Below are 13,771 nucleotides of genomic sequence, written 5' to 3'. Positions count from 1 at the left end.
ACAACAAAACATAGGCTCCAGCGTTGTTTTCTCGAGGAAATACCGCTGGGGACTGAGAGTCTCTACCTTTGCCACCCATTTCGACTCTTTATCATCAACTCGATACGTATACGTTTTACTACCTAGTTACGCGATGTGAGTTGTGAATCCCAGCCCCTCCTGGTTTGTGGGCAAGGCGCTGACTGGGACTCTTTCGCGCAGAGCCTCATCTCGCAGACAAGGCAGCTGGCGAACTGCAGGTACTTAGTTCGCAACACCCCACCCTCCTTCTCGCCTTTCCAAAATTCGCATCATACAGGTACGTACCCACCCATGGGGAGGGGTTCGGAGAGAAATTGCACGCCCTCCGAACCAAATCCCAGATCCCCAATGTAAAGATGGACGGACGACTTTCGCTTCTCGCGTCGCGAAAACGTTCTATCAAGACCTTCATATAAAGGCCACGGCCTTTCTATTCTGAATGCATTGCCTTTCGGCCCCCCATTCGCAATTGTTTTGTCGCCCTACTGACGTGCTGTTCAGTCTTGCAGTACCCTTTTCCGCGACGCCATCGACGTTCCCTCCCAGAGCGCCCTTGTACAGCCTCGGCTCAACGGAGCACCCGCGACACTGCAACAGTTCGATCATCAATGATTTTCCCATATGAAAAATGGCCAACATCACAGACAAATGGGTTGGATACCTCCGTAACCGAGATCGCCAGGGCAAGGAGGGGGAATCGACCAACTTGACGACATGCCCGGAGTGCAACGTCGAAATTGGGAGCATCGAGTCCTGGCGAGAGCACGTCGAATCAAATCCCCAACACCAGCAGAAATGGCCTACCGAGGAGGAGGTAAATTCTGCATATAGAAACCTATACGTTCAGGCGTATGTTCCCTTTTCTTCCCTCTTGCCGCTGTGGCGTTTGGCTCACACTTCTTCCTGCAGATCGACCAAGCTCGATACCTCGAGAAATAACCGCAAGCGACAGGCCGGAGAGAACCCCGCGTCCAACAATGTTGCCGAGCCTGATGGTGACACGCGCGAGACTAAGCGCCGGTCTCCACCACCAACCAACCCTCCGACACCATCAAGTCCTTCAAACAACCGGAGCAGAGCGCGCAATGACGCTCGCAACGACCAGGCAAGACCTCACAAGAATACCTCTGGGCGGCAACTCTGGACGGAGCAAGATGGCATACCTTCCAAGGCCCCTCATCAGACTCGAGCTGTGCCCATCCCCTCACAAAGACCAACACCTTCGAACCAGAACAGCAACAACAACCCCATCACGGCACCACACAGTCCACCTCAGCCTGGGACAGAGGATGACAATACATCAGTAATGATCCCCCAGCCAGAGACAAGGCCCATTTCGCAAGATCAGCTAGTTGCGGAAGTAAAGGGTATATACGCGGGCCTTGTTATGGTCGAAACAAAATGCATAGAGGTCGATAACGCACAATCCTCTAATGCCGAATCCAATCCCAAGCTTAATAACGACCAGTGGCAAGCCCTGATCGCTCTGCACAGAACGCTGTTGCATGAGCACCATGACTTCTTCCTTGCTAGTCAACATCCCTCTGCTAGCCCTGCGCTTCGACGGCTAGCATCTAAATACGCTATGCCTGCCCGCATGTGGCGGCACGGCATCCATTCGTTTCTTGAACTTCTGAGACACAGACTTCCTGCGTCTTTGGAACACATGCTTACGTTTTTGTATCTGGCATACAGCATCGTTGCTCTCCTATACGAGACTGTCCCTGCCTTTGAGGATACATGGATCGAATGCTTGGGAGATTTGGGTCGATATAGAATGGCCATCGAGGACGACTGCATCCGGGACCGCGAGACCTGGACTGGCGTCAGTCGCCATTGGTACAGCAAGGCTTCTGACAAGTCTCCTACAACCGGTCGATTGTACCATCATCTTGCTATTCTTGCAAGGCCCAACGCCTTACAACAGCTTTCATACTACACAAAGTCACTCTGTGTTTTGATCCCCTTTCCCAGCGCCCGGGAGAGCATCATGACACTGTTTGACCCAGTATTGAGCAAGAGCCCCAACCGCCTGGCGCCAATCGACGCAGCATTTGTGAGGGCTCATGGCATTCTCTTTTCCGGGAAGTCCAAGGATAGGCTTCAAGAGTCGATGGACGAATTCATTGGGCAGCTCGACAGCTATATTGGACGCGTAACAAAGAGGTGGCTGGACGCAGGGTGAGTATCTAAATACCGTCTCAGAGGACTTTTGCTAAGCGAATCAGATATTATATTGGCATTTCTACTGGCTGCTCTCTTCTGGGCTATGGCGCCGAATCCAATTTGCTTATGCGGGCCATGTCACAGAAGCCAGAAGAGACAGACGTTGCCATGGACGGAAGCTCAATCGTAGAGGCCAATCCAGATGAGAACTTCAAGCAGGCTCTTGACTTTGCGGTACGCATCACCGAGACGGTAATGCGGCGATGGGGAGATACCAACACGCTACCATTCATTCACACCATGCTGGTATTCATGCACCACATGACGCGATTCCCAGGGGCCATTTCCCATATTGAAGCAGCATTCCCATGGAAGCTGACTGCCCTGATGCTCAATTCTCAACTGGTATCATTAGAGGCCAACTATGAAGTGCACTCTGATTTCCGCCTGCCAGAGAAGGGCCAGCTTCCCCGCCCTTTGCCCGAAGATTTTGCCATGCGCGGGCTCATCTACTCAGAAGACTACTTCCCTCATGAATGGTTCAAGAACGACAAAATCGATGAGGATGAGAAGTATTTTGAGCTGGGGTCGATGGTGGAGGAGCGAAAGGACCGGATCCTGACTCTGGGGTGCAAGATTGCGACTTCAGGGTCTTGGCTCATCTGGAACCCAGAGACACGCCAATTCTCAGTGCCGGCCAAGTATGATGTGGAGCTGGAGGATGTCCCCGTCTGAATTCTCACCCCCAGCCTGGCAGAAAGAAAGATCAGCGGTTCTCGCAGAGTCTAAAAAGAGCGGTCCTCCGCGCTTATGCCAGGCTGGTTGGAAAGGGAAGGCATACTGGGGCATTGTTCGGGAAATCCATCACGACAAGACTAAGTGGTTTTCCTTGGCAGCTGGGGTCCAGAGTTACGATGATGACAACTCTAGAGCCGGCACGGCTATACCTGGTCGGCGACTGGCAGCTTTGAGCCCGTGTCCCTGGTCACCTTTCTTTCCCAGTCCGGTAGGAGAGACGACGCTCTTTGTGGCGAAGCGAGTGTGCCCAAGCGCTCTTGGCGAAGCTTTCTTTCCGTCAAGCTGGGAATTCAGACAACAAAACATCCTTCTTCTTCGCATTCGCATGATTCAACACACCCATACGTTGACAGACAATTCCATGGATTGTGGGATTGGATACTGTGTACTCGATGGAGAGCGATGCTTACTTCTGAACTACATTTTCCTTTGTCTCGTATTGCGTCTTTGTACTTTCCGCTGTCAGGCGAAGACGGGGATCATTTTTCTGTACTCCGTAGTAAATATCAAAACTATTGAACGAAACAAATGTACCCTTCTCCCATTCGAATCGGTTTCTAGACCTTGGATCTGCTCCCAATGGCCAATCCACAACAGAGCACCAAGCGTAGGCGTGTTAAGTTTTGGCTCCCTACGGAAGCACCACCTGCGTGCTCGGTAGCACGGGGCGACTGACATGTGGCGTCACGAACTAGTTCGTCAACGATGACGTACCCCTGTCGTCAGCGGAAGCCATCGTTTTCATACCATCCGTGAATGTTGCGCTCAGCTCCGAGTAGTACCTGTTTTCACGAGTGAACCACTCCGTACTGGGTGGCAGTGAGCCAAAAGGGGAAGTGACCCTTGTTCGTCCCCCTGATATGATCTGACAAGGTGTGAGTTTGAAATGGCCATGACATGCACAACTGAGCCAGCCATTCAACTCTCAGTCTGGTTCATGGATATCTACGAATCGCATGCCTAGAAGTAACCCAATAACATGGCATTCCACTCCTTTATCGACCACGTTTCTCGAGCTGTCAAAAAGCGCGACGGAGCGGGCCGGCCGGGGAAGTGGAGCCCTTTCTCCAGGGACACGAGAGGACCTGCATGACGTCCCAGTCACTCGGGACCAACTGAGCAAATTGGGGGCCAGGAAAGCAGAATCAGGCTGCGGGCGACAGTTGTAACCGCCCGCACCCCAGGAATGTGATCCATAATGCCCTATTTAGGCAATCAATTGTCTCTCAGATGGTGCGTGTTTGTTTGATTTTCTTTTGGTCACAAATGGTGTCGCTGACGCAGTTCTTGATGTCGTGGATTGGGCTTGGGTCGGCGCAGCAGAGGAATCAGAATTTACATGGGTGTTTAACTACGCGTCACCGCGTGTGTGGCTTGGTGAAACGCGGGGAAAGGGAGTTGCGCGTTCATTCGCCGTCTTCTTGGACGCCGACTCGGAGGCCTGCCTACCGGCTGCACAATTTCGGGTTCCGGTCCAATAGATGAGAAGTCAGTCGGCTTATACATTGCCGGCACATGTTTGATTGCTGATGGTATGGTTCAGGCATCGCATCACCCACCCGAGACTGAGATCACCGTGAGGCCTGCTGTCGATGGCCTCATCACACGTGTAATTACAGTGACGGCTTGATTGAGATTGCAAATATCAGCCAGGATTTGGAGGATGGCCCCCTTAAATGTGCTTTGGGGCGCTTTGATACGAACCAAAGTGCAAGGCCACAACTGAAGCTGAGCATGACCACAGCCAAAGCTCACGATGGTCTCACCGTGAATGCTACCCGTGGCTTGTTCGTGATGGTGCACTCTTTTTCACACTCACACATCTTGTGTTTCTCAATTACGGGCATTCTTCATGCCAGCGCCCGCCTTTCAATGCAAGGCAATTACACATGTCTGATATTTGAGACGGCCTCGCCTGGTGTTACCCATGGCTTGGTTGTGATGGTCAAGTCTTCACAGCCACGCATCTTGTGTGATTCTCAATGACGGGCGTGCTTGATGCCAGCGTCTGTCCTGAGATATCACGCAATTGCACATGCTACCTATTGAGGATGGCCTCACTGTGATGTGATGTTACCTATAGCCCGTTTGTGATGGTGCAGTCCTGTTCACTGTCACGCGCCTTGTGATTCTCAGCGACGGGCGTGCTTGTCCCCAGTGCCTATCCCTGGAAGCAAGGCGATTGTGTACGTTGGTTTTAGGAGTATTGAGGATGACCTCACAGCGGTGCTACCTATGGCTTGAGTTGTTGACGATCTGACAGCTGAAGACTCAGCCACGCAGCTTGCGATACCCCCAGCAAGCTTCACGTCAGCGCCCAAATTTGGATTCAAGGCAATGTGAATATTGCCTTTGGAGATAGTAGGTATGGCTTCGTCACGGCTGAAGTTGTTGGCCATGTCGCAGTTGAGCTAAGCCACACAGATTGCGATACTCACCGGCAAGCCTCGTGGAACCTATCTTTAGGTCAAGGCAACCGCTACTGTTCCTGAAGGATCCTACCGATGTCATAGGATCGTGGCTATACATGAAGACCGGTGTGATTAGCGACAGGCATCGAAATCGAGGATTGATCGCCCGCATCCGCAGTGTCACAGCTTGACGCGGCAGTTGTCTCGGGTAGAGTATGCGTTGAAGATCTGAAGGCCTGGGCCATGTTTTACAGTTATAGACAGCCCATTGAGCTTTAAACAACAGGGTGTAGTGGACGCCTTTTTTGTACATGCTTCACTTGAAGACTCGGGGAATGCATCGTGACGGCCAAGTCAGCTAGCCACCGTGCTAATCAGCCACCATATCAACCAGTTACCGACTGAAAGCCTCAGCCCTCACTGGGCAGTTCCCCGAACCGGGTCCAGAACATTTCACATCCAAGTCCTAGACACCTCAGTCATCAGCCAAGGCTTCCAGAAGCCTTGCGATGTTGCATCGCATGGGGTAATCTCGGACCCCGCGGCACCTTGCAAGGCAACTACATACCCATACGCCCGTCAGGCTCCGGAAGCTTCCATGATTATATGAAGTCCGAGGCTTCCCTCGGAAGTATCCATCGTGAAACCCCGAGCTGAATTCTCAGTCCCGCCAGGCTTGAAAGAAGAAACGAACCCTAAGTCAGTCGTCGTCGCAAGGCGTCCGTCCTGCTAAGCCCCAAATTCTGACACGCGAAGGACCCAAGTAGAAAAGGCAACGGACCTAGCAGGGACATCCACCATGGGCGCGCAGCCTCGCTAGGCCATGTGACCACCCGCTAACAAGACGAGGCTGTCATGGTCGTCTCTCACCGCAATTGCGCCGATCGAGCCCATCTTGTGCGTGGGGGACGAGGCAACAGAATTATGGAGAAATACGTGTACAAGCTCGGCTGGAGCTGCTATCTGCAATTAGCATGATATTGTATGGAATCACGTTGATCGAGTGTCTCTTGGTGGATAGAGAAAGCCGAGTTAGGACGCGCATGGGTGGTGGTTGTGTACAAAGTTGGTACGTCGGGGGCCGGACCCCCGTTCTTGGCCGTGGGGTCGGATTGCGTGGGCACCTTGGTAGGCTGTTGGAAGAAGTTGCACATCAATGTGCGAGGTTCAAGTGGTTCAAGTTTTACCAGCATCCATATCAGGCATACTGTACTTCTTGAGGCCTGCCCAGGGCACGTACGACACGTGACAGCCGCATGTGTTGCAACGCAGTTGCTCTCAAGCTTGGAGATCGCAAATGCGATGTCGACTCTTATCAATCATATCCTCACCGAGCTGGTTGACACCCTTTGAGTTCTGGGCCGGAGCACATGATGTCACGATTTAATCGTGTGTTGATCTGCCCACTGCCATGAAACATCGGGCAACAGATTGGTTGCCTTGCAGCTGTTCGCCATTTGTTCATGAGGCTCTGCTCTGTGACAAGTCTTTGCCCCGCGCAGATGACTGTACCTTGGGTTCACAGCAGACACGAGCAGTTCATGCGCGTTCCCGTTCCCGCTCCCGCTCTGAGGCTATCGCCATCGAAGCGAGGTGCTTTGATCAAGTACAACTCAGATGCCTCTGTCCGACATGCCGAGGGCAGCTGCTAAAGGCTGGAATGTGACCCTAGCACGTGTGGACAATGAACCATCGAGCGGGATGCCGTGTTGGAGTAGCCTAGCATTTCTGCTGTGCTGCGTTTTGCTGCATGTGTTGGTGAAGGAATCCATCCATCCTTTGTATTCCCTGCTTGAATGAGAGAAGAGGAAACATCGATGGCGGTGACAGCAGCATTGCATAATGGACCCCCCATATCTGAGCGATTTTCGCCTACCCATGACACGTTGAATTGATGTTCGAGGAGGTTCTCCAACTAAAAAGGCATTTCAGCCGCACCCGCCTAACGCAAGGCAACCAGTTGCCTCAAAAACCAGCCATTCATATCTAATAACGCGATGCATGCCAGGTTTCTCACTCGCTTTACAAACGCCCCTTACAGCGAAAATGATTTTTGCCAGCCTGCCTTAATGTGCACTTTTGGTAACCCTACCTCCACAGGGAGGAACCTTTTTCTTTAACCGTATTAGCCGACTCAGCTGGCGCTTTCAAGTAGGCTGTCGGAGGTGCAGACCAGGCTCGGAGGTGCCAGAGATAGAAAACTCTGCATCAGAGGAGTATTCCGGATGCATTGTCATTGTAATTTCGGTCATGAGGATGCATCAACCGGCTGAGAGGAAGACGCCACCGTTGAGTCCTTTTGAGTTGTGGAGATCTTTGTCACGATAGGCCAAGTTGCGGTATCAATGAGGGTTGAGTCCATTGGCCTAGGAGCATCAAGTAATCCACGAACTGTAGCATCAAGACACTCGTCAATCATTGTCTCGTAGAACATATATAAAATCCGATTTATCTTTACAGTTGTTTGCTTTGTAGTATAGATGCTTGCTCTGGGTCGAACTGCTGTTAAACGGCCCCGTTCCATGATGTGACCTGTCGCTAATGCCGCACCGTCAACGTTGCAACCTCGGAAATACAAAGAATTAACTGTAGAACTCATCCATAGTCTCGTAATCGATACGGAATCTTGTTCTTGAGAAGAGATTTCACTGTACTTGAGTTCGGCCGAGAATTGGCCTGCTCACGGACACGGTTGCCCAAGGTTTGACTGAGACAGCTCCATGAGCAGTGCAGCCTGATCTGATAATAAACCAATCATAAATCAAAGAAATCAAACCTCCAGACTGTCTTTGACTGTCCCTTAGATATATCTACTACTTTGCGGACCTTTCCTCCCCTAAATTTCGTGTTCCATTGGCTATTTCATGAGAGTCTGTTCTGGCACAGGTGAGGTAACTGGCAAATTACAGTTCACAGCACACGCAGCCTGATCAGGCTGAACGAAAACTTCGGTCTCTTGTTCTACCACTGACGTTATATAACAACGCCAGTTGACTTTTCCCTGGGGGACGTTGGCTTCCGGATGTAAGCGGCTGATGATGGAAGGAGAAGCAAAGCAAGGTAGACAATGCCACTGGCATCCAGTTTTTTTCCCCCAATTGATGGTACTGATTCTAATTTCTCTTCTATATCTAGGAGGAAGTACGAGAGCACTCAGCGCTGTCTTCTCTGCACTGTCTTCTCAGGCTTTTTCTAAACACCGGACGGTTTTGATAGATTTGCGTGAAAAGGGGGTTGGCAAAAGATTCCAGGCCGAAGCTCAAGAATTAAATACTTCTGATGTCAGCCTTGTTCCAAAGTATCCTGCAGGCTTATCGCCTTTCTACTCGCATGGTAACGTTGCCAGGGGACCAAGGGAGGCCCTGTTGTGAACATGTGGTTTTGTGAACTGTTAGGTTCCTACCGTATTGCCTCAGCAGATCCAGCCGAAATTATTGGTTCCGGGAGAACGCAGTTGACCAAGTATCAAAGTACTCCTTAGGGACTGTCGGTGTTGGAAGAGGGCAGGCCTTGAGGGATCAGCAGTCACTTCCAGCCCGATCTGCTGAGCCGATATGGTGCCAGCAACTACTTACCCTCCATCCTAATACCATGCAGCAAGCCCACGTCCCGAACTATTCAATCTTCCCTCATCTTCGCAACTACCCCATCCCTTAGAGTTTCCATGTTGAGATGTGCGAGTCTCCCTGAGTGATAGGCAATCAATAGCAAGAAAATGTATATCAGATAGCGGGTTCACACCATGGGCTAGGTAAGTAGATATTGTATCCAAACGTCTTTCAAAATCCGTGGATTTGGTCAAGTCTCTCAGCTAGCTAAACAGAGAGATGGGAACTAGAAGCACTAAAAGGCGGCAATGGGGTGACATGTAGATCCCGAATGCTTCTTTTTACGCCACTCGTCTCGATGCAACTGAGATTGGCCGAACCTCTCCTTCCCCATGGTTCGATCATCCTAATATGGCAGCACACCCAAAATCCTCGTGTCAGTCGACATTCGGCCGAGAAGGGGGCTTCCTCCGTTACGAGACGGAGACGGAGTGTCTCTAGCCAATGGCAACCCAGAATAGGCACAAGAAAGCAGGTAAAGCACGCTGCAACGCCCCTGTTGAGGCATCGAGTATGTATCTGCATGGATTAGGCAAGTAGATGCATTTCAGGCGTTCTACCATGTTGGCCTGTTCCATGAAACGATGTTCAGGGTTGGTAGTGGTTCTTCTCAACGACGAAACCGTGACGCTGTAGAGATCGCTTAGAAGACTGCAAGTCGACAGATTTGAGTAGTAACCCGGGGCTTATAAACGCTTAAATAGCTTGGGTTTCTCTCTCACTCTTTTTACTTGTTACAATCCTTATTCAACGGCATCTCGACTCGACCTGGCCTTCGGCTTACCTCCGTACCCGCCTCATCGTGAATACTATAACCCCCAGCACAGGGAAGTTAAAGTGAATATCTACCTATTAAATCTTGCATTTCCAACCATCTATTACAGGTCTATCGGTGTTTCACAGGTTATAGAAATAGGTATCGAGCCACGGCCCTTGTCCGACTCCTCCTGCCTCAAGATTGAATCGACAAGATTTCGCAGGAAAACCAGGACAACCAGGGCGGCAGCAAGCAAGACTCACAAATTGGAGATAACATAGGAGTCAAAGCAACTTCCGAGTACCCAGATTCCTGTTGATGTGAGATCTCTGTTGCGATAGCCTCATCCAAAGATCTCTAGTGAGTGGAAGTCTCGGAGTCTCCTCGAGTAGACAAAACAACGGCTCGGTTTCAGCCACTCAAAGGCTTGTAATACTCCATTAGAACGGCCTCTTGAGAGTCGGCAACTTTGTTCCCATCTGGATATCGAACACCATCGACCAACATCCAGTCATCCAGTCTCGTTGTCCAATGTTAGGACGAGTGTAAGGTTACTCTCTCACCAATCCACCCTTGAAACCTTCTTCTCGTCACCCAGATTCCTCAACTTTTTTCTTTATTCTTCTCTTTGATTCGTTTATGGGTTGCACTTCCATGTTTGGGCTGCTCGTCACTTATTCCTCCCTCCCACCACCATTCAACTACAACTATCCCAGGTCCAACTTCTCACCCTCGACATTCTATTTTTCTTTTCGACCTCAATGTTACTCAGACGCACGTTCTGGCTATTCTGAACAATGCCATACTGTATTCGTGGACCACCATTTCTCAGGTCACTCCACAGAGCAGCGGTTTGCCGGTTTGTACACCCAGCTCGATGACATTTATGGAAGTCGATCAGTGACGACTCAAGAACTAGTTCATAAATACCTTTCTAGCTTATTATGTAGTCATCTTCTATTAGGCTCTGCCCTCGCTGGATTAGGCTGCCTTCGCATCGCTGAAAGGGGGGTGCCAATGAGGGCTGCCTTTCCATCACGACCGAAGACGCCCCAGGATGTTATCACCTGCTCGAGCGTTTTGTCGGCGAAGAAAAACCTCAAGCAGTGAGCCACTCGTTAGTTCAGTTCTTTCCAGTTGGCCTACACGCTTGACCTTTACAGCAGAGTCCAGCGGTTGGTGGTGGGCATGGGCACACTGGGCACTTCTTCAACAGCAACACTTCGGTGCTGGTTCTGCCCTCCGACGTTCCCCTCGCCTGAAAGCCTCCCTTTTTCGGTTCCTCAATCTCACCCAAGGAGCTGGAATCAGGTTTACCGGATGATACAAGTGGCTCTGTTAGGCAACTCACTTTTGATATTGGCTATTCCAGGCGGACGACGCAATCGACAAGTGGACGCCTTCAGGAACAACAATCAAGATAACTTCAAAACTCTTTTTAATGCCATGTGTATCATCAGAGGTCTCTATAAGTACGCCAAACTTGAGTACCAGCTACATGTTCCCCAGACTGATGTTGGCGCGTAGCATTGCAGTGTTTCGTGAAGATATCGCCAATCCAGGCACATGCGTCACGAGAGGAGATTGAAGCCCCAATTGTACTCGACTCAAATCTCCAGCGTCAGCTTCAGTTTATCCTTAGGGCCACGGGGCGCTTGTGGCACGGCAGTTCTAGAGGCAGTGGTTTGGCCCTTGGAGGCCCCAGAGGGGCGGCGAGATTGTTGCCCTTGCTCCAGAGGCGCCGCAACTTCGTCGCATCGAGCAGCTTCAACTATTGGATCCACGGAATGCATTGCCTTGGTTACTCATCTCACCAATACGCCCCTTTCTCGACATGGACCTCAATTCCAGGGAGACCCGTAGGGCACCACGACTCCAACCTCGCGCGACGCGGGACCGCCATCCTACCTGCTCTCTCAAACCTCAGGGACGATGCTAGCGTGGATGGTGTTATTGCTTGGGCCTAAACGCACACGGTTAAGGAGAGATTCAAGCGTATGTCAATTGGAGCTGGACGCTTGAACAAGCCGTTGGGCTTCCAGCTTCAGCGACCCAGGGAGAGCACGGCACCGTAAACCTGGCAATAGGAGATGAACGGTCTGGTATGCCCAAACTCTATTGTTTCTCTACTGTCTAATCACCAGCGGTGCGCAAACGTGGCAGTCATCCCCTGACTATTCCGCAAGTGTTGAGAGCGGCACCATCTCAAGGCCTCAAGCACCATGTCACCTGCCCCTTGCCAGAATATCAAGGAAACATCTTGAGTAATTACCCAACGCCTGTTTCCCCATGCCGCATGTCATGGGCCTAGGCCGAACCCAACCGTTTCTTGTTATCTTGCCGACAGGCCTCTCATTGAGATCGACGAACCGTCCCGCCAGTTCCAAATGCGCTCCCCCCGAGAAACCCCCATGAGCCTCCCCCCAAACTGTGCTCCCGAAAGGAAGGCGCGGAGCGCCGGCCGGGAAGTCAATTGGCTTCGGCCTGTTTTCTCAGTAGATCTGCGGGTTCCGCGGGCAGCCTGTGGGGAATGACCAGGTATAGGATCCCACAATCCTACAGCAGGGAGACGGGGAGCTATCACTTTTTGGAAAGGACTTGCCTAGTGTCAGGAGAGGCGATTGGGGGGACAAGACTATGCGGGTAGAGACAACGGTAATAGATACGCGGAAGGGATCCAAAGGCAGAGGCGTTGTTGGGTACTTTGTGGCAACAAGGTTGGTCATCTGTAGACAATGTCATTGGTGTTACACAGTGCATCGGCATCCATCACTTGCCTGCACATTGGGTTACTCCAGAGATAGACTTGGGAGATACGATAGACCCGCTCGACTGGATACTGTTGTTGATAGCCAAGACTTGGTAGGGAGATTCATCTGTCTCTCAATATTGTCTCTCAACCCTTGCTTGCCACGAGCCTGAGTCCACGTGAAACTGGGGAGGAACGTGGAGTGCTGACCATGTGGCTCTCGACCATGAACCGGTGATTCAGAGTGAATTGGGTCTTGGGTCTCGAGTCCTGACCGGGTCCTTGACTTATTGCAATTGCTTCAGGACTCCATTATTTCTTCCTTGCTTGTATGTAACCTCGTGCGGTTGCAAGCAAGTGAGACTCAAAGAACAGACTCAAAAGCTATACATCACTTTGATCTACACAATAGTCCCGAGTAAAGCAGCCACAGAGGCTTACTTATCACAAGCCGCCACCCCAGAAGCTTCTCCCTCGGAGCTTGGCCAACCAGCCTCTTCTCTCGCCCATGTGATATCCGAGACCTGCAGTGTACAGACCCGGGGGAGGAGCCGTTGGCCACCCAAGATGCGACCTCTCGAGCGCGGTAAAAAGCAATGTTTGTGAACGAGTGCGGGGTGGCGTCAACGACCGCAGGGCGTTCTCTCGTCTCGTCTCTCCTCACTCGTCATGTTTCTTGTGCCCGCCCTTGAACAGAGCGAGAGCACATGGCGGGGAGAGATGAGAAAAAAGCAAAGTGAGACACGCTCATACGATGGCGATATATGACAGGGAGAGACATTCCAGCATGGCGAAGCAAGCCTTGGCTAAACCTTTGCCATTCTAGCAAACACGGGATTGAATTGAGGCGAGACCTGTGGCTTCTTTTCTCGTTGCCCACATGTCTGAGGCGACCATGGCGACGATGCAGAGATCGACGGCTATGAATAGCAGTTGGCGCTAAGCACATGTCAAAAGCAATACCTCACCACTCCCGGCTGGGCTAAGCATGCGGTCTCGTTACACCATGACAGCCACATTCCTCTCGGGACTCGTCTTGTTCTTGTTGACGCACGCCCTGCCATGAGGTGGCTGGCGTAGCACGCGCAGGTCCATCGAACCGACTTGTCTCACGGCCATGCTTTTTGGCCTCGCCTTGCCTTGGTGTCTCCCAGTGATATTCGCCCGAGGGGCAACGTCGCAAAGCCACATGGGCTCTGCCTTGGCAGGCAATGAACAAATGCAAGGGAGGTCAGTTCAAACGGTTCCCGGGAGAGTCCCG

At 51.5% G+C, this 13,771-nt stretch overlaps 1 protein-coding gene across 1 annotated transcript; it reads left to right on the top strand.

The window, feature by feature from the left end:
- Positions 1–649: 649 nt before the first annotated feature.
- On the top strand, positions 650–2,922 carry NCS54_00285200 (EST1-DNA-bind domain-containing protein; the record flags this gene model as incomplete). Its single annotated transcript, XM_053148440.1, has 3 exons — positions 650–870; positions 931–2,202; positions 2,250–2,922. The coding sequence occupies 3 exons, from the start codon at positions 650–652 to the stop codon at positions 2,920–2,922; spliced, it is 2,166 nt and encodes a 721-aa protein (XP_053004415.1).
- Between the last annotated feature and the right edge of the window lie 10,849 nt (positions 2,923–13,771).

This window comes from Fusarium falciforme, chromosome 2 (genome assembly GCF_026873545.1).
Source record: "Fusarium falciforme chromosome 2, complete sequence".
NCBI lineage: Eukaryota > Fungi > Ascomycota > Sordariomycetes > Hypocreales > Nectriaceae > Fusarium > Fusarium falciforme.
The sequence above is the reverse complement of the archived record's forward strand: the minus strand, read 5'-3'. Positions and strand labels throughout refer to the sequence as shown.